At 39.4% G+C, this 20,197-nt stretch overlaps 1 protein-coding gene across 1 annotated transcript in view; it reads left to right on the forward strand.

Annotated features, from left to right (window-relative positions):
* LOC104963977 (collagen alpha-1(XI) chain-like) overlaps positions 1-20,197 on the forward strand; it is a 41,117-nt gene that overhangs the window by 1,473 nt on the left and 19,447 nt on the right. The window contains exons 4-5 of the mRNA XM_010792676.1: positions 3,700-3,831; positions 4,195-4,272. Of these exons, the coding sequence (XP_010790978.1) occupies positions 3,700-3,831; positions 4,195-4,272 (210 nt within the window). The remainder of the gene's footprint in view (positions 1-3,699; positions 3,832-4,194; positions 4,273-20,197) is intronic.

Raw genomic sequence — 20,197 nt, forward strand, 5'->3', positions numbered from 1 at the left:
ATTTATTTTAATGTAGGCCTGTGTATTATTTTTAATTCTCCTTATAGGAGTTTTTTGTTTCTTATTAGAGGTTAACAGTTTTATATAATGTAATAAATATCCTAATAAATGCAATTTTTTTTTGTTTTTGTCTGATATAACAATAAATACAACTTTATTAGCTATCAAGCTATGAAATATGTTTTGCGGCTCCAGACAATTAATTTTTTTGGAAAAAGGAGCAAAATGGCTCTTTTGGTCAAAAAGGTTGCAGACCCCTGCCCTAGGGGCTGAATCGTCATGTTAATCGTTGCCTAAAACAGTGTGTCCTGAGTCTCTTCTAGGTAATCAAACATCCTGTTGCATACACAGCTACATAAGGGGCTTTGTTATCATGTGCTACTCGGATATTAGAAGAGTACATTCAGTATTTTCCCAACATGTTCCCAGTGTAAAGCAACGTCAAGGCACAGAAAAGCACCCAGCCCTACGTCATACAAACTTTAATCTATTCTGTTGGTCCTCATGTACAAGATGCTGCTTCCACTAAACAAGTTGTATTCTTGTGACAGTCCCTCGGCTGACCTGACAATAGAGTTTTTGAAAAGTCTTCGTCAGGTTTTATAATCCCTTACTTTAGAACTTTGGAATGTTGTTCAATAATGCATGTGTGTGTGATAACACACATTATATGAACAGATGTTTGTGCAATAGTAAGATGATATCTTAAACAACTGTTGCCAAATAATAAACCACATGTGTAGAGTAAGTCCAGTTCATTTGAGTTAAGTCAGACGTAGGTATTCCAGCCCTGACCCCATTCACTTTCCATCACAGACACAAAGACGTGTAGCACATCCTGCTTAGAAACCATGTGTTTGTTTGTTAGTATGTATAGGAATCCATGCAACCTGCTCCAACCACAACCTCAATTACCTGCCAAGCACCAGTGGTACATGAAATGATAGAGGAAACACTGACAGAGGATGAATTTCCCAACCAAGTTCAACCCCTTCCCTGTAATGCACTCGACATGAAGACATTTCCCTTTACTTACCTTTATCGTTAAACAAACCTGGATGTCTTTGAGCGATGGGAAAATAAAACCAAACTGAGTATTTTTTGCTGACACTCTTGAAACATGTGTATCTCGGTTTTATGCATGCATTTGTTTAGTCCGGACGTCTATTGTGTTTCAATTATTTCTGTTTGGTATGAAAGTCTGTTAGTAGACTCTAAAAGCGTGCCTGATCTGTGTACAGTAAGAGAAATAAGATGGTACTTTATTGATCCCAATTTGGGAATTCTTGTTGTTGCAGCAGCATAAAAGACAAGGCAGTTTACAATAAACAAGAAAAGAAAATAGAAAATATACATGTTGAATTTGACAAGATATTATACAAATATATATATACATAAATATATGACGTATGGAATATTAATATTAAATATTGAACAGATTATACATGTGTAAACAATATAATCTCTCACAAAAAACACAACAACAGGTCTTCGTTCTTGCAAAACGCCTCTTTGCTCTACGGCTGTCTGACTGAAGTGTATGATCAAGCATCCTCCGGTTGGATGTGCAAAAACAATGTCAAACAAATGTATTAGCCCAAAAACATGGATAAAAGGCAAGGGGCGACGCTAGTCTGTTTCATGTTTCTAGTCTGTGCTGATATGTTCTCATGTGAAACATTTTTTTTAAAGAAAGTTTTCTGATGATTAGCTGGAAGGAGACTCTTACCGTTGCCCTGTCAGCACCTTTTTATATCAAATGCAAAACTGAAACAATTGCATGAAAAGCTATTTTCTGAAGGCCCATAATGCACTTGGCTTTGTGTAAAGGACGTGATTTCCAAATTAGAACAAGCAGTGTGACTGTAACACAATGGGGGGAGGGGGGAGGCGAAGCGTTTTAGAGGTGACATCTGGATTTGTTCTTAGCACCAGATAAAATGGGTTATCCATAGCCTCGTTTCCCCTGGCGACAGCTTTTTTTTACTAAGCTCCAAGGACGGAGCGCTTCCACACTCGGAGGTGGTGACAGTCTTGTCTCTGGGCAATCTTTCGTGTTTGGCAACTCTACACCATACATTACTCTACTCTGTTTTATCTATAACTCTTACTGTCATCCATTATACTGCAGCAAGACTGGGAAGCATTTTCAGACCCAAAGAAGAATATGAAAATGATTGCCATACTGTAGTTAAATACATGTTGTATGTTTTTTGGCATCTGTGTTTCGCCTTTAGACGACTCAAATATAACTCAATCACCACAACATTTAGTATACATGACATGTTTACATATGGATACATTTTTGTTGTTTGAGCACTGTTTGAGGGTATTTCTGGCAGAAATCTGCAGGGTAAGTTCTTTTTTTACTATGTACTGAATGTCTTCTTCCACTTGTCTCTGGATTTGATTTAAAATGGGTTTCATTTTTTCCTAATTGGTCTTGTTTACGCATACTACCTTTTTGATATGCATCAACTATCTTGAACCAGGAAAAAATAAATACATTTGAATTTGACATTACAAATCAAATTGACTCCAAATCCAAGAGTGGTTACACAAAGAAATTGAAACACGCACGCACGCACGCACGCACGCACGCACGCACACACACACACACACACACACACACACACACACACAGACATTCTCTCATTCACCGTCACATTCTTATAAACACAGCCTGAGGATAGAGGTTTTTAAATGTCTGACCATGCTTTGTTTGTCATGTTTGGCCTGATGTCAGACTGACTAGTAAAGGAACCATGGGAACTGCAGAAAAACACATGACCCTCTGTAACCCCCTTACGTCTCTTTGTTTAGGCTTGTTCTTCGATTCTGTGCATATAGATGAAAAGTTATACAATAAAAACACAGAATATGTACTGCATGAATAGTTTGGCTGTAAGATACAGATTTAGCTGATAGCTTTGTCTCTAACGTATGATTCTGATTCAATGTGTTTAGGTCTGAAAACGCAATGAATTAGGGAGTGTAATGGTTTGGACTGTAAATTGTCTAAAGTGGAAAGTATCCATCTCAAGGTCCAAAAGCCTGAGGTGAAACCTTCAAATTGCTTGTGTAGTCCGACCAGCAGTCCAAAACCCAGAGATATTCAATCTTAGATGAGCATGAAAACTAGCACAGATGCAAATTGAAACCAGAGGAATGGTGCTCATAAATCTTCTAATTGGAACACATTTTGTGTTCAATGTACCTTAAACAAAATAGAAGAATATTGGGCGTGCAAAGCCAGATAAAGTTGGAGAACAAAGCTTGGAATACCTTCACTGCAAAGTCAAATCTAGTCCGACTGTATGTATGTATATAATATTATTTTATTATTACATGTTGAATACATTTTTTTTTTCTCATTGTCTTATTGTTCTCATTTATTTGTCATCTCTTATCTTTGTTATTTAGATGAATATATCCCAAAACTATGCCTACTATGTCAGTGTTGTCATTTGCCAAACATTATAAAATTGAATATGTTAGCTAGTATTTTGTTACCTGTTATGGACCCAAATGTTCAGGGTGTGCACATACCTTTTCTGTGACTCAAATCTCACAGGTTTTCCCTGTAATGTCCAAAACTTAACCCTGCATCAAGAAACATGTAAGATAATTATGTTCTGCTTAAAGGTAATGACAGTCTTTTCTGCACTAACCTTGCATTTATTGTTTCTGCCTCTGCAGGGTCATCTCCGACAGCTGACCTTCCTGATGGGCGACCCTGACGCCGCCCAGCGACACTGCAGCCACCACCCACCCCGCTGTGGGGAGACCTCCCGCAAGCCTCCTCGATCCCCACGCACCAACCGCCTGGAGGTGAGGAGAGATGAATGGAAAAGAACAAAAAAAAAGATCAGGGAAATTCATGTCATTAACTCATAGCATTGCTGCTTTGATTTATGTAAACAGCGTGGCTCCAACATGTCACCAAGGTGTTTAAGGTGAAGCCAGATGCCTTTTTGAAGCCTAGACATCCAGACTCCTGCAGTCAATTCTTTGACGCACCAACCTGTTTTTTTACTATGAAGCATGATAAAAAGATCATTAGAGGATTTTTTAAAAACTGCATTGACTCCTGGGGTTTTGATCCAGTCTGATGAATTCAACAACTCTGAATGTTCCGCTGATGATGCTCTGAACTGTCTTTGTTTGTGGTTTCGCCCGCCTGTTTGCACACAGAATATACTGCTGGCCTCAAACGACCTGGAGAACTTGCTGGGGGATCCTGAGGATGAGCCTTTTTTGCACTTTGGAACTGTAAGTAGGATGTTTTTGGTGCCTGCAGTGCTCTTTAAAGTTATGCTTTAATCCTCTGTTCACAAGGTGTTAAAAAGACAAAAGAAAACATGCAGTCGCCTCCTGGTTTCACAGCTGCCTCCCAGGGTTTAAATCAGCGAGTGTGGGCATCTGACCAGTCGTCATGGTGATTAGATCCAGCTGTGTCCAGGCGGGCAGATACAGTCGTACATACCAGCCACAGGCCTGGTTTCACTGGCTTCATTTTTCTTTTCCATCAGTCTTTGTAAAACCACCAGTCCAGCGTCTGTCATTCATTAGCGCTGCGGTGCAGAGACACTCTGCCAGGGGCACCAACCACCCGTCCCACCTCATGGTTCGGGGTGAATGGTCAACTTGGACAGTGTCCTGAACTGTCTGTCCTCTAGTCCATCAGTGTGTCTTTTGACGGTTCTTTGTTGTGGCCTGCAAAAGGGTTCATCAGGCTAAAAGTCTGCTGTGATTGATTGTATCAAGGGCATATTCCTCATGGTTTAAAAAAACAAAAAGCAATAAGGGAATTTGTTGGTTTTGTGGTTTTGACTGTTAAAACCATTGGTAGAAAATAATAAAACAACTAAAAGCAAATAATGCATTTTATCTTAACCACTGTGTAATTGGATGTTTTCGTTGAGTAAATCATTGGGTATGACCAACAGGTCATCTGTGTTTCCTCCTTGCTTCCTCTCTCAATGTTCCAGATCCAGAGTTTTTCTGATTGTAATTATCTACACGAATACCTGCTGTTCGTTGTGGTAATCATTATTGTCTTTTGTAGTTTGTTAGTTTTTTCTTTATTTTCTAATGGGAGTAAGTGGGAGAAATACAGGGACGAAATGTTCTAAGTCTTGAGTCACTGAATAATTGGCAACAATCAACATTTTGATCATCCAAAAATAATTGTAGTGATCCTTAAAGCATAATATTTGCTTGATCCAGCTTTTGTTGAGAGCTATGTTAGAATTAATTAACTGAGACGCACCATAGATGAAATCAGTATTGCACCTTATCACGTCTAGTGAATATTGACGTAAGAAAATATTATTTGCAGTCCTTTTTATTTTGCTCCACTCTCCTGAACCTAATCAGCAACAGCAATGAAGGCAGCAGCAACCTGCATGTGGACTGACAGCAGGTTGCTCTGTCCACAGGAAACACAATGGGGGGGGTGATCTAAGTGTTCAAAGGTCCCATTAAACGGACACTTGAACTTCCATTGGTCTGCATAGTTGGTGCAACAGTGCGTTCTGAGCAATGACATGGTGTTGCAAGAATGGGTGCAACTAAAAGGTCCATGTAATGTGGGCCAGACACTAAAGTGAATTAGACCGGCTGAAACTGGTCCCCCCGACTGATTCTAGCTGCCTTCCTTTGCCTGTGTGTGACATGCAACGAGCTGCCTGTGTGAGGTGTTGGTGTTGGCACAGGCAGCACTGCCAGTCCTCAACAGATACTTCACTCTGTCTATTTTTGGCGAGAACTGCAAGCGTCACCGTCACAGGTGTTTTCTATAACGTCGTGTTTGAACTGCTTACCATGTTTCATCTTGTTCGTTTATCCTTTTCTTTTTAACCCTGACCCTTTTCATTTTGGAATGATGTGATTTATTACAATCACTGCAATAAACAAAATATGTTATATTAAATTAGGGGTGCACCGAATGGGAAATTCTTGGCCGAAACCGATACCGAAAATAGGAAACAGTTGGCCGAAAACCGAATGCCGAAAGGCCGAAAATGATTAATAGAAATATATATATATATAATGTATACATTTTTTACCAATGTTGTTCAGCTGCCTGATTATGGAAAAATAAATGATTATGGCAAAACTTAACTTAAATAATAATCACTATTATGGGTCCATAAAACATTTATTCAGCACTTTTGAATGCATACAGTACATTAATTCCAAGTCAAGTGCATTTTTTTTTCTCTGTAGGATAACTACAACAAAGTGCATTCAGAACAAAGCCAAGGTGCTTTAAAACTGCATAAACATCTAGGCCAGTAGGCCTACAACAAAATAGTGTAAATAAAGACTGTAACAGCCAGGCCTTCAACAACAACAAATGCACCTATAAGTGCATTCATACAAATGTGCAAACTGGATAAATCCACATGAATGTAACTATTTACAAATGAAATTACAATTGAATTTCAATAATCTGTAAATAAGGCTGTCTGTCCTCATAAGCAAAGTAGTAAACATTGTATAAAGATACATAAAGTGAAAACTGGATACAAAATCCACAATCAATTACAAATTAAATTACAATTTCACGAATCTGCAAATAAGGTGGTCTGTCCTCATGAGCAATGTAAACAACATTGTATCATTTAGATACCGAAAGTACAATATATTGAACACTGTGCTGCTGTCATTTCCCCCTAATGATAACCTGAGATGGTGAATTATAACTCACAATGAAAATTGTTCAGGAAAGTGGGTATAGAGTAGACATGTAGAACTAGATAAGCCAGCCTTGTCTACTTATTAAGGAAAAGTGGGAGGTTATTTTTAATGAACATTAGCTTCTCTGCTTTACCAGCCATAAATCTGTTCCTCTTCTCATCAAGCACATGAGAGGCAGCGCTGAACAGTCTCTCGCTGTCAGTGCTTGTGATTTGATCTTACTCCGCATATTTGTCCGGGTGTTTTGATTACAAGTGGTGGAGTAATCCCGAAGTGGTGAAAGTCTTTGCAGTTACACCCCCTCGAGAAATGTCAGCTGAACACATTCTACAAATCGCAATCCGCGCCTCTTTCTCTGATATTTTTAAATATCTCCAAGCTGCAGACATGTTGGCTGTGAGCCAGCCGCGAGCATGGTCGCGCGCCGTGCTTGTCGCCGCGTTTTGATTACGTCATCACAACAACACGTTAGCTTACCAACGTAACCCTGTTCTCTGACATTCGGTGATATTTTTTCGGTGCTAGAACCCTTTCGGCCGAAAGCCGAAAGGGCCTTTTTAACCATTTTCGGCCGATAATTTTCGGCGGCCGAATATTCGGTGCATCCCTATATTAAATTATGGTCGCCCACCCTTACTAGAAATACATACGGTTGTTTACACTGGCACGTACAGAATAAACCTTGTTTCTATAATCTACACATGTTTGAAATGGAAACAAAGGCATCAACTCTGCACTTGGAAACAAAGAAAAAGCAAATCAGGTTTTAATTTCCATCTTCAAAACTCCTGAAATATTGAGTGAGGTTCTGGTTCTCTTCATAGTTACAGTAGTGTCCTGGCAGAACAGTATACCATGCCGTGCCAGCTGCAACAGGCTCACAGTTCCTCCATCAGGATGACATTGGGATGCCTTACTGATGATGAAGACCACAAAGCCCTCTCCTGCTGTTTTAAGTTGTGGAGGATGTTTGCTGGAACAAGCTGCACCAGATCCATCTTAATAGGGACATCTTATTCAGCTGCATCCCTTTCTCATTATGAGTTCTCTATTCATCTGTTTTTATTTTTCTGTGTTTTATTGTGTCTGTATCTGTCTCCTCTGGCTGTGGTTGTTCAGTCCACGCCACTGTCTCTGTGTGTTTCCCCCTGCCTTGTTGATACCTGACCTTATGCTAAGCTAAGTAGTTGGTGGATCCAGTGACATATTTACTGTACAGACATAGTACAGTAGTTGAATCAATCTTTATGTATGAAGCGATTGCTGCCTTGAAGTGGGTTCATTTTGACCGTTTTTACAATAAGAGACGTGAGGTGGAAGTTGAATTTTTCTGAAAACCTTGAAATTTTTACTGATGTTTTAAGAAACGGTGGAGGCCATGAAAGAACATTTATATGTGAATAGAAAGTTCATATATTGCAAGTAAAGTCGTTAAGAGTTTTTAATTTTTTTAGACGAATCTCAGTCTGAGAAAAATGTTGGTATTCCCCATTCCAACCGCCTTAGCTTTTCTCTAACCCTAACCCTTACCATTTGCCTTTCCATTTTGCATTACAGTACATTGCATTTAGCTGACGCTTTTATCCAAAGCGACTTACAATAAGTACATTCGACCAGGAAGATACAACCTTGAAGAAAACAGAATCATATACAGTAAGTACATCAGGTTAATGGAGCCAAACATTTCAAGTGCTACTCAACTGGTTTTAGATAAGCCAGTCCTTTATTAGTATATTAGTGCTCTGTTAGCAGTTCTTTGTTAGTAATACCATTTCCTGCATTTTGTTACCCACTTTTTAGCTAGCTAAATGTTCAGCCTCAGAGGCTTGTAGTCCATCCCATGATGGCATGTTGCCATGGCTAATTAGGGTTAGGGTTATGCGTTTTCATCAACCACAAGCACCAAAGTTCCTTTTGTAGACATTTGTCCCAAAATGTCTAGCTATTCCTTTAAGAACCACCAATACAACATTTACTGTTTCCAGTTCCCTAATTGTGAATGTTTGCTGCCATGTTTCTATTATATTCAATTGAATATCTTTGGGGTTTGGACTTGTAGTCAAACAAAACAAGGAATGTGTAGATGTACTTAATGACTAAATCATTAGTAAAAAAAGAAATGTGTCAAAGGATAGGAAAAAGTGTTCATTGCCGTGTATCATGTAGGAAATGGAGAATAAGGGAGTGGTTTTGGACACAGCCCTTGTTTCCCTGCAGCCTGTTTCTCATTAGGTCCACACAGACCAGACCTGTGGAGGTGCAGCCGCCCTGTCTCTGGCTCTCCTCAGAATCTGCCCATGTGAAAGAAAAAGAAATAAAACAAGGCTTGTACATTACCAAGATCTATTTCCATTTCGCTAAGGTCTGCTGCTGTCGTCTGCGAAGCGTAACATTTCTGACTGCGAGGCCATGTTGTTGGGGTTTCCTGACTTTGATGCATGTCCTGTCCGGTGCCACCGGCTCCCTTGACAGGTGCTCTCTTTAGAGACATGGCACTCGCCAAGTTAATGTATAGCTCCTCCAAAGTGCATTAAGATGTTAAACACACCTGGAGGTCAGGGACCTTAGCTAAACATGTAACCCTAAAGCCAGAGTTATGAACTACAACATATGTTCATGGCTTTGAACCCTCATTATCAACGTTTCCTGTAATAATCAGAACTACTAGGTGCGACCGTGGCTCTGTGGAAGTGCTCTGGTCTTTCAATCAGATGGTAATTGGTTCAAATAATCAAAACTACTTTTGAGGGAAATTCTAGTGCATCTTTTGATATTATCCAAACATTTGATGTGTCCAGCTTCCTTAATGTGAAAATAAGCTGCTTTCCTTTGATCTAAATCATTGTAAATAGAATAACTGAAGACAACACATGTAATGTATAGATTCATATATATATATATATATATATAGGATGACGATATATATTTATATAATGATATGATCAGCATGTTTTTGCACGTGATCCTAGGATAAAGTAAAAAATGTGGATTTTCTCGCATATAGAGTATGCATGTTTCAGACAAAGAGGGAACAATAGAGCATGGCAGAGCTTTTTTTATAGTTTTTTTTCACCACAAGAGTTAATCAGGTTTGCCTGAGGGCTTTTAGTTTTATAAATAGTAATAACACTGATTACACTTGATCCCTAAAGCTTCATCTGTCAGTGAGAGAGAGAGGCTGCCTCACACGCTTGTGGTCATAATATTCCCTCTTTTTCTCTGTGTTATCACAAGCTCTCTGAGGCCTCTTTCATAAAGCTCATCAAACAATGGCTTTTTACTGGTAGTCATCCATCATCTTTGACACGCCTCCATAATTCAATCATCCCACCAGGGTCCATGTCATATTCCATGATGAGTCTGGAAAGAGTTTTCTTATTGACTTCACCCTTGGTGCAATGTTCGTGTTCTAGCAAAGCTTAATTGTTTCCTCAGGTTAAGCATTGTTTAACCTTTTTTCAAGGCTGTTAATTCCAGAAGACGTTTCTAATGTTCAGCTTAAGCCTGCAATACTCGCTGGCTTATTTACGCCAGGAGCAAACACAATGCAACTTCAGCTTCAATGAGTCATGCTTCTGCTCACATGGGAATTCTAGGTCCAATACTCTAGATCTATTTTGGGCTAATGGTTTCAAATTGTCTGGCTTTTAAGTGGCTAATGCTCCACAATATTGACAGAAGAGTTATTGTCAGGGTGTGTCTGTTAAAAACAGCTGTTGCTGGGAAACTACACTATTGAGATCAGAGGGAGTGAATCAGAACAATAAAGTTGCGGAGCACTCTGTGATGTTGAGGGGGAACTGCAACATCCGGTGGTGACAGCTCTTTCCTCACAACACGCTTTCACATCGCACATATTATCTGAAGCATTGTTTATGAACGAAATATTCATACGAGAAGTGTTAAGCATTTCGTTATGGTTGTCTTTTAAATTTCCAGAAGTAAGAAGTGTTTGACCTAGAGTTATACTAAGACTTAAGATTTAAAAAATGTGAAGCACCATTGAAGGGGAATTCCACAGATTTGACACATCAAAGTCTGTTTACAGGTGTTGAGGATTATTATTGCAGTTGTTAACAAAGTTAAATAAAGCCTTTGGTGGCTCGAGAAGGAGCTCTGCGAGGTCCAATAAATGTCCTCAAGTGATGTCACATGTCGTTGTCAGTTGGTGCTGTAGAATATGAAAAACAGCTTCCTCTGCTGCTGGCCATGTGGTGTGTACTAGGGCTGCATGATATATCGTGTCATGACGATAATCGCGATATTCACATCGCAGGACGTGCAATTTTCTTAATTCTTTTTTTAAATTATTGTTATTATTTACAATTATTTTTAGGACGTGCGATATTACGTAAGCAAATTAACTAAAACACGTCATGTTACAATTATTTTGCTGCTTGCTACAAAAGGAAAACTTGCGCTGCTCTCATGTCAGGGGTACTTGAGTGACTGACATGCAAGCTCTGCATGCACAGCAAACCACCAATCACAATCAAATCTCCAAAGCAAACGGACCCGGTGATTAAAGGTAAAAACACTGAATAAATCAGTTTCATGTATTTCTCCAAGGCAGTTCGGTGCTGCTAACAGAGCTAGCTCAGCTTGTTGCTCTGATAACTTAAGATCGAGACGTCCGTGACTAAAAATCCTTCATCCGGTTAAATGTTCTTAAAAAAATACAAATTGTATAGCATTAAAGTTCAAGAAAGGATGGTTTGCGGACAAAAAAAACTGTCTTTTCTTCAATTCCTGTATTTTTTCATATCGCAATATATATCGCAGCGGGGACAAAAATCGCAATGTCAGTTTTTTCCAATATCGTGCTGGGTCTATCTGACCTTTTTTCCTGCTGAAAACAGCTACTAATAAAAACACTGAGAGCAATGAGGCTGTATCAAACAGGCGTACAGTATATTTCAGCAGAGATGTGCAAATGTGTTTAGTGGTTTGTTACTATGGCTTTCTAGCCTTTTTTTACTATGTTTGTACTTCTTTTCCTCCATCTCTTGCCACACTTCCTACTTGTCCAGATTCCGAAGTCAAGGTCAGGGTCGGGTCATCCAGCTGGGATGTTAAGAAAAGTCAGACTGACAGGTTAGCCTGTGTTCACCTCTTATCCAAAAGGTTATGGGGATATGAGCTGCTCTTGATTTTGTATCATCCGCTTGTCTGAGAGCCGACTCAGTGAAAATTGGGCACTGGTGTGTGGACGTAAAGCTCATTCCTAAACTGTCAAAGCTAGAATCAATCATTCTTTATGTTAAATTCCTATAGTTAAATACACATCGTTAGCCAAAAACAACATGTTCTCATGCCAGAAAACGACACATTCCTTTATAGATCTCAATATGGTTCCCATAGTTGTGCTCTTGTTCTTGTATGCATTTTGCTCGCTGTAAGGTTTCATAGCAACAGAGACATGGAAGCAGCTAAATGTGCTGACAGAGCTCCTCAACTTTAGACTCAAGATGTCTTTAAATACCTGCTGTAGCAAGCCAAGTAGCTCCAGTAAGGCCCAGTAGTAGATAAGTAAACCACATCAGTTTTTATTCGCAAGTTTGTATGATATTCTGCCAGCGTTTAAAATGTAGCAAAATGGGTCTGGCTCCAGGATGAAGGATTCTGCTGAAAGGATAGTTACAGTTCTCTCAGGGCTGTGTCTACAGGACTCTGTGATTAGTGAGTGTCATGCTTTATGATCATATCAGAGACAGGGAAAAGTAAATCATTTAAGCAGTGTTGATGGTATTGTGAAATAATGTAATATTCCCTTAATTATAGCACTTAGAGTTTGAAAATGCAGGCATGAATCTCCCAGGTTCAACATTCTTCAGGTCTTGTCAGTGTCATGTGGACTGGTGTGTGCAAAAGTGATATACGTCAATAAGAAATGTGCTTTTCAGAGTTATGTTCACCAAGGTCTTTAGATCTGTTTTTCAGTATTTTCAGCTTCATCCCAAGCAAGCAATTTGACAATGGATTTGCAGACAAATGCTACTGTATGACTTTGATTCTGAATCTAACTCAAAACTCAAACCCTAACCTTTAGAATGTATTTTGAGTTATAAAGTGTCTTTTTTATTACGTTAAATTCATTTAAAAAAACAGTACAATAAATCCTATCATTTTTAGCACTCCCGTATAACTGTTCTTCAAGTCTCGCTAAAAACGAAACTATTTTACAAGATTACATTTGAACAGATGCTGTTACATTCTACAATTGAACTTTCACCATATATCCTTTTTTGTCAATGGAACCTCCATCACCTTTAGCTGTTAGCTCTGTTATCTAACCAAGCAGGAATGTCCTGTCCACCATCTGCCAACAGCTAATGTTAACTAGCTCTCCTCCTGCTGATATTCAACAATGATTTGTTTTAGGGGTAATCTAATTTATGGTCCCATAAAAGTTCTGATCAAGCTTTGAGCTCTTAAACCAAGAACATGTCTAAGTAACAACAGAAGGGATGCAGTGGGAAACAGAGCTCTCGTTTCCATAGACAGAATAAGGAAGAAAAAAAATTATACTAAATGAATCCAAAACCATCTGATGGGTTGGATTCTGAAGCTAAGACTTGCGTGATGCATCAAAGACTTCGCAGAAGGGAACCAAATCTCTTGGAGCAAACTATTTGCTCAATTAAAACCCATGGACACGAAAACATGCTTTGTGTAAAAATATGAAATAGCACATGCCATCCTTTTGACATTTCGGCACAGTGTCAAGATTTTCCTTTATTCACATTAACATATATTGAGCAGTAACTTTTAATGGTTGTAACTGTTTCCAATTTAAATTAAAGTAATTACAGACAAGCCAGGGGGGTTTCTAATCTAGTGGGTTCTAGGATAAAAGAGAAATGGAGGATTTGAAAGAGAAGGATAGAAACAGAAGAAAGGAAGGAGGTCCTGCCCCTGTTGTGTTTTTCTCTCTGCCCTTAAGAGACGTGGAACAATTTTCTCAACGTGAGAAGCCAGAGCATGCCCAAACTAATAATTTTCCTTTCAAAACTGTAATTTAGTATGGGGGTATCCATGCTGTGAAGATAAATCAGCTCCGTTTAAATGCGACATGATGGAGCGTTGTCACAAGAGCGCAACATCAGCAACATGTAATCGCTCTCAATTCTGTTCCCCTCCAACTCCTCACGGAACAAAGTATCCCACAACAGGTCCTGTTCTCAAAGTGCAACGATTATTACGTTTTTCAGTGCAGACGGCGAAGATCTCTGGAAGCCATTATGTGGCTGAGAACCAAAGATGTGCCGGGAAATTAAAGAGAGATCATTGATTTCCTCCACACATCTGCCCTGCAGTTTTAAAGTGCCCACAGAGGTCCTGTTCACCTCGAATCAACCTCCCTCTGCTCTCGGTTTTTTATATTGCTTTTTGCGCTAGACCACCTCTCCTTTTGTTTCTAATAGACATGAAGTCATACATCCTGTGACAGGGAGCTGCCCTGCTGTTCTTCACTTTCATGCAGAGGAGGTCTCCTTTCTGTGTCAACCCAGTAGTGTAAATCAAGCCGACCTCAGAGAATCCTTGATGAATATTTCCCCCTTAAATTGTTCTCCCAACTGTGGTTATTTCACTGACTGTGGGCACTGCGGCTTCCCCCACTTCTAATTCCCCTCCAGAGATTTTCTTTGGTTGTGTGCAGGCGCCCTCAGACCCAAATCCATCCATGTGTGAAAGCAGCGTGGAGTTGCTCACACCATCCCCGTCCCTGTTTTCCTTCGTTCCACTTCAGTCAGTTGGAAGGAGCACTAATTCAGTTCAACAGATTTTTAGTCACCCAATGTTGCGGTTAGCATCTTATAGCGTCTAAAAGCTATTTAAATTGTCCCAGATTTGACATTACAGTTGTCTCCATCAGTTTCCATGTTTCTCAGCATTTACAGAGGCCACCCTGGGGGATAATTGCCCAGGCTTCTGTGTCCTACACTGGGTTTCTGTTGGAACAAATTGGTACCGGTCCACTTGTCCTTGAAGATAGTCCTGAAGAAATGTTAGAATGACATCATCATGAACACTATATATTTTAGATTCTCTTAGGCTGCAGCCACGAGCTTAGTGAACTCTAGAGTCTAGACTGTTTTTCACACTCGGCATCGACAAAGTCACAATCATTCAAAAGACTTCATTAATCCCTGAGGGAAATTATGTTTTGTTACATTTTCATCATGTTACAATAATTAAATATATACTTATATAAACATAAGTAAAAATGTGCAATAAAAGTCCTTATAGCCAGAGGGACGTCCTAGCACAGGAACAAGGCAGGACGTCCTGCACAGCACAGGAGGCTGAAAGCTGAACCGGAAAATCTACCTTCATTTATATTGTTGAAATTTGAATTCTAAATCTAATGTTTTATATTCTTGTACATTGGTTTTCCTTGAGTATTTTTAGTTTTAGTTAGAACCTACTATTTCTGCACAGATAAATATTAGTTTGTGTCTTCATGGTTGAATGCACTTATTGAAAGTTACTTTGGATAAAAGCGTTAATGTAATGTAATTAGGCCACCCTTCTAACATGTCACCCGAATCAGTGTTTTTCTTTATATTCATTTAGCTGTTCTTGTGTGCCTGGCTTAGACTCTGCTCTCACACATGGAGCAGAGCAGAGAGCGGCCGGGACTAAAGGCCACACATAAAAAGCAGTAATTACCAGATAATGGAAACCCTGCTCCTACATACGTATATCCCAGATCACATGTATTGCCTTGACAACACGTACAGTTGATACTAGTGGAAGGGTGTGTACCCAGTAGGTGTGTGGGTGTGTCGGCTGTGGGCTGGACCAGCCTCCTGTGCAGAGGTCTGCCTGTGGGTACAATGGGAACAGAGCTGAAGTGCAGACAGAGCAGCAGTGTCTCCTGCAGTCATGCTCCACCATGTTGGATGGTACTTGCTGCTGGGATGCCTGCTGCTGGATTTAGATGGATTGCACGTGCGAGGTCAAAGGCGCCCGGAGGGAAAGGTACTGCCTGGTGTTACCCTGTACACAATTATCAATGTAAATGTTCCCTTTGCTCTTGTGCTACACTGACTTTATGTAGGGTGTGTGATGTTCTGCAGACAATGGGATTGAACACAATGTGGAAATGCTTCCACAGGGTGTCCGCGGGGTCTTAAAAAGTATTAAAAGTTGATAAATGAATTTAGCGAAAATTAAGGCTATTAAAAAGTATTAAACGGCATTTTCCAAGGTATTACATGTTGTAGCTTGTTTTCAATAAGTATATAAATGGTCCAAAGAGGTTGTATTCTACAGTCTGCCTGAATGTAATCATTGCGTAGGTGTGTAGTGTGATTCTGTGTAGTTTATTTATGGCATTCCGTTGGATTTGACGTCATCTGAACAGGACATCGCGCGCTCACTGCTTGATAGCGCGCAAAGGTCCGTTTACGCCGGTTGTTAAACAACATCGTTATGGGGAAATGCAAGTTTGCATCCAAATGGTTGGAAGATAAGGAGGAAGGACAATCAATACTGTATATAGTCAATGTGAGGTAAAGTGTGTCGCCAAGGTAACCGGTTAAAACTCCAAGTGGCGATGAGGTCTTAAAATGTATGGAAAGGGATTTTAAAAAGGTGTTAAAAGGTCTTAAAAGATCTTAAAAGATCTTAAAAGGTCTTAAAAGGTCTTACATTTGACTTCAGGATTCCTGCATATACCCTGTTCCATAAAAAAGGTTTTCTTCTTTCAGAATGGAAATGTGTAGCACAATAACATGCATTTACAGCTCTTGAAAGATTTAAATGTGATGTTTAAAGTTCAGGATTGCACCCGTTATAGTTCTTAATCAACCACAACAATTTCCTATAGAGAACGTTTCAGTTTAAATCTTACATTTGAATTACATTTAAGCATTTTCTATGTTGGCATTTTAGAATGTACAGCCATTCAAATGTGTGTTTAATTTCTCTATAAGAAATTAACAATTAAATGCTGCAAATTATTTGTGCAACTACTAACTTATAGACACAATTTGTATTCATGCAAAAACATTGCTGACAGACTAATAGTCAGTGACAATGTAAGCTTTTTAACAGACAGCTTTTCTAACGTTCTTGCACATAAGGGCTTTAATAACGGGTGTCTAGGATCAATGATGAATGATATCTAAACAAACAAAACTGCACACCCTTAAATCTTTCTATATATGCCTAAATACATCTAATACAATGAAGTAATCATTGGAACAATGAAGTGAGAATAGGTAACTTTTTACCTTCCTTCTCACTCAGTAATTAGAGTTTACCTTCAATAAGACAATACAACTCTCTGTATAAAAGCCTTGCAGCTGTCTTCGGCTACCTACCTAGTGTAATAATGAGATGCCTGCATCGTAAGCTAGTTAGAGGTTGCACAGCAGTTTTATTGTTTAAAAAAGCCATGGTGTTTCTTTTGTCCCTCCAACATGCTTCATGATCTTATACTCAGGGACCACCTCTGGTGATTTCCTGTGACGCCTTGATCCCAACCAACAGTGGCATTTCTAACATGGGTGGTCCTGCTGAGAATCAAATCCCCGAGCATGACGATGTTAATGCCGCCGAACAACTCAGAGTCACACGCTCACTCCTGTGCACATGACAACTTTGACTCACCCACGCAAAAATACATTGATGTGCACATGCAGGTATTAACATGCATGCTCACAGTGATTTAACACATTGGCTTTGTGCCTTGTCTACATCATATCAGAGGCAATAATACACATAACTCACTTTTCTTGTCTTCACTTTGGCAGGGTCCTGTTGCTGGTTTCCTTGTGTTTGTTTCAAGTTCCCTGGCAACATTTTGTTCATCTAGTATTATATTATATATAAAAGTTCTGCTCATATTATTCAGTTTTTTATTACACTTTAATCACACTCCTGTCCTTTATTCCTGAAACATCAGACCCCTGTCATCATGCTTTTTTACAGGCCAAATTGCTCACTGCTGCTTGCAAGACCCAGCCAGTCTGCATACCTGTGTCTTGGCTAGATTTACGGACCTTGCCATTTGATTAGCCCGTTTGTAGGAGCAAGTGTTCATTGTCTGTGTGTCTGTGTGTCTGTAGAGATGATAGCAGGATAGCCTGCAGCGCTTGTGTCAGGATATGAGGCCTCCATAGACTATGTATTGCCCTCTAAACAGAGGATCTGTCAGCTACACATTCAGACAGACTCCTGAGGAGCCTTGTGCTGATTGGAGGACACAGTCATTTGTCAAAACTATCCATATACTCCAGGTGTGCCCTATCAACTTCTGTCCTCACGCTTTTTTTTTTCCCCACAAATATTGCTCAAGAGTTACTAAGAAATTGAGTCACAATCTTCAAGTTCTGTTATATATCGTACCCCTCAGGGGACATTGACAACACAATAAACCTTCTGGAGAGCACAGCATCGTTTCTCCATTGCACCAGAAAGTTATTCTAACATGTTTTCCGTTATGTCCCCTTGGGGGCTCCGTAATATCCTTTGGAATATGTTTTTGAACTAATGAACTGATGTGACTGTACTGTATACAGCCATGTTCAGGTGACCAATAATAACCTCATGAAGTACCTGTTTAGAAAATGTATCCAACATTTTCCCAGTGGCACTGGCAGATGTTTTTAACTGTATAAGCTTGCATAGATGCTGTAATTAAGACACATATAAAAGATAACCATGTGACTGTCTGATTGTCAGAGAGTATCAACTTCCTGCAAGTAAGACCAGTAGCTGTCTTTAATGTTGGAAACACTTATCAGGGGGGGGGGAAATGCATTGGCACAGGCTTAATACTTTGAGTGCATTGGCTTATTCTTTCAGTTCAGTCATTTGTTTTCAATTATTTAATACGTGTGGACAAATGTACAAGATTTATTGACCTTGACTTCTGCATGAGGTAATTGTCATGCTGACGCAGGGAAGAGCATTCCCTATTATTAACTATTGACACGAAGATGGAAACACGCTATTGTATAAAATATGATTGCATTCTTTAGCGATATTTTGGGAACCCGTACAATGAAAACATGCAAAGCAACCACAGACCAAATTTTTTTTTGACAGTATAGTGTATTGAACACACATTAAAGTGGCAATAGACAACGCTCCTCTCCCTTTCTGCTGTGGTAAAGAAAACTGGGTCGCTCATCTTTTTTTCCAGAGCCTTATACCCATTTAGTGACTTAAGACCATCAAGGGAAAAAGTAGAAGATTCACTCAAATGTTGTATATTGGAAGTCCTTATAATGCTTCTCAAAATGATCTCAAAGGCTCTTCTGCCAACAGCAAAGGCTCCCTTTCCTCTTGCAATTTGCAAGGGCAGTCTCTCCATTGCTGCATTCATAACATCCACTGAACTTTATGATAATCTCAACTACCAACTTTTCCTGACTTTTGGATTTAGTAATTGGAAATTACTTAGTTGGCAACAATGCACAAGAGACACTACTACAATTTGTATTTCAAAGCTTTGTGAGATCATCTTTTTCCCGGGACAGCGTACACAGTGGCAAGCCAAAGTATGTATTGTAAAAGCAATTGTGTAATTGTTCTATAGCCAATACATTGTGCCATCAACATGTTGAAACAAAACAGTCGGATGCCACTTTAAGAAGAGAGCAGTTTTACATTATGAGTTGGTTGTCTGAGGCCTGAGGGTTTTAAATATGCTGATATATGAGAAAGTACATACGCATGACCATAGGTACCTTCTATTTAAGTAAGACTAATAATGAAAATCATCTGACAGGAGCATTAGGGAAGCATTATGGAGTTTGTTCATCAGCCTGCAGCAATGCATTCTCACACAGACTGAACCCCTGGATACCCTGTATGTCATGTGTTCACCTATAGATTACACACTTGCATTATGCCTTCAATCAGACTGTGTTGTTAGGATACAAAGACACACACACACACACACACACACACACACACACACACACACACACACACACACACACACACACACACACACACACACACACACACACACACACACACACACACAGTGTCATTGCTTGCTTCGGCCTGCTACTACAGTGTAGACAGAAAGACAGTTAGTGTTAACTTTGTTTTGGCTCATGATACAAAGGTATAAATTGTTTTTTCACTGGAATTACTAGAGTTTATTTGACAAGAAAATTACTTGGTGGCATGCCACTCACATCTGATAACATTAAACCACCTTATATTACACCTTCCTTACCTGTTAAAGTGCAGTCCATTTATATTTTTTACACATTTTGGAACGCTCCTTAGAATTTGTATAGTTGTAGGCTTTACTCTTAACAAAACGTTTGCGGATTTCCTGGCCAATAACCGACCCGGTGCAGTACTCTGACTATTGGGCATTATCTACTCTTTGTGTATTCTGCCCTTACCTAATTGGCCCTATAGTTCAGTTGTGAGCTTTAAGACATATTTGTTAGGGCCTTTGCTGGAACTTCCCTTTTTTGTGTTGTGTATACCTTAAGATGTGAACATTAAATATGTA

This window comes from Notothenia coriiceps, unplaced genomic scaffold (assembly GCF_000735185.1).
Source record: "Notothenia coriiceps isolate Sejong01 unplaced genomic scaffold, NC01 NC01_scaffold00036515, whole genome shotgun sequence".
Classification (NCBI taxonomy): Eukaryota; Metazoa; Chordata; class Actinopteri; order Perciformes; family Nototheniidae; genus Notothenia; species Notothenia coriiceps.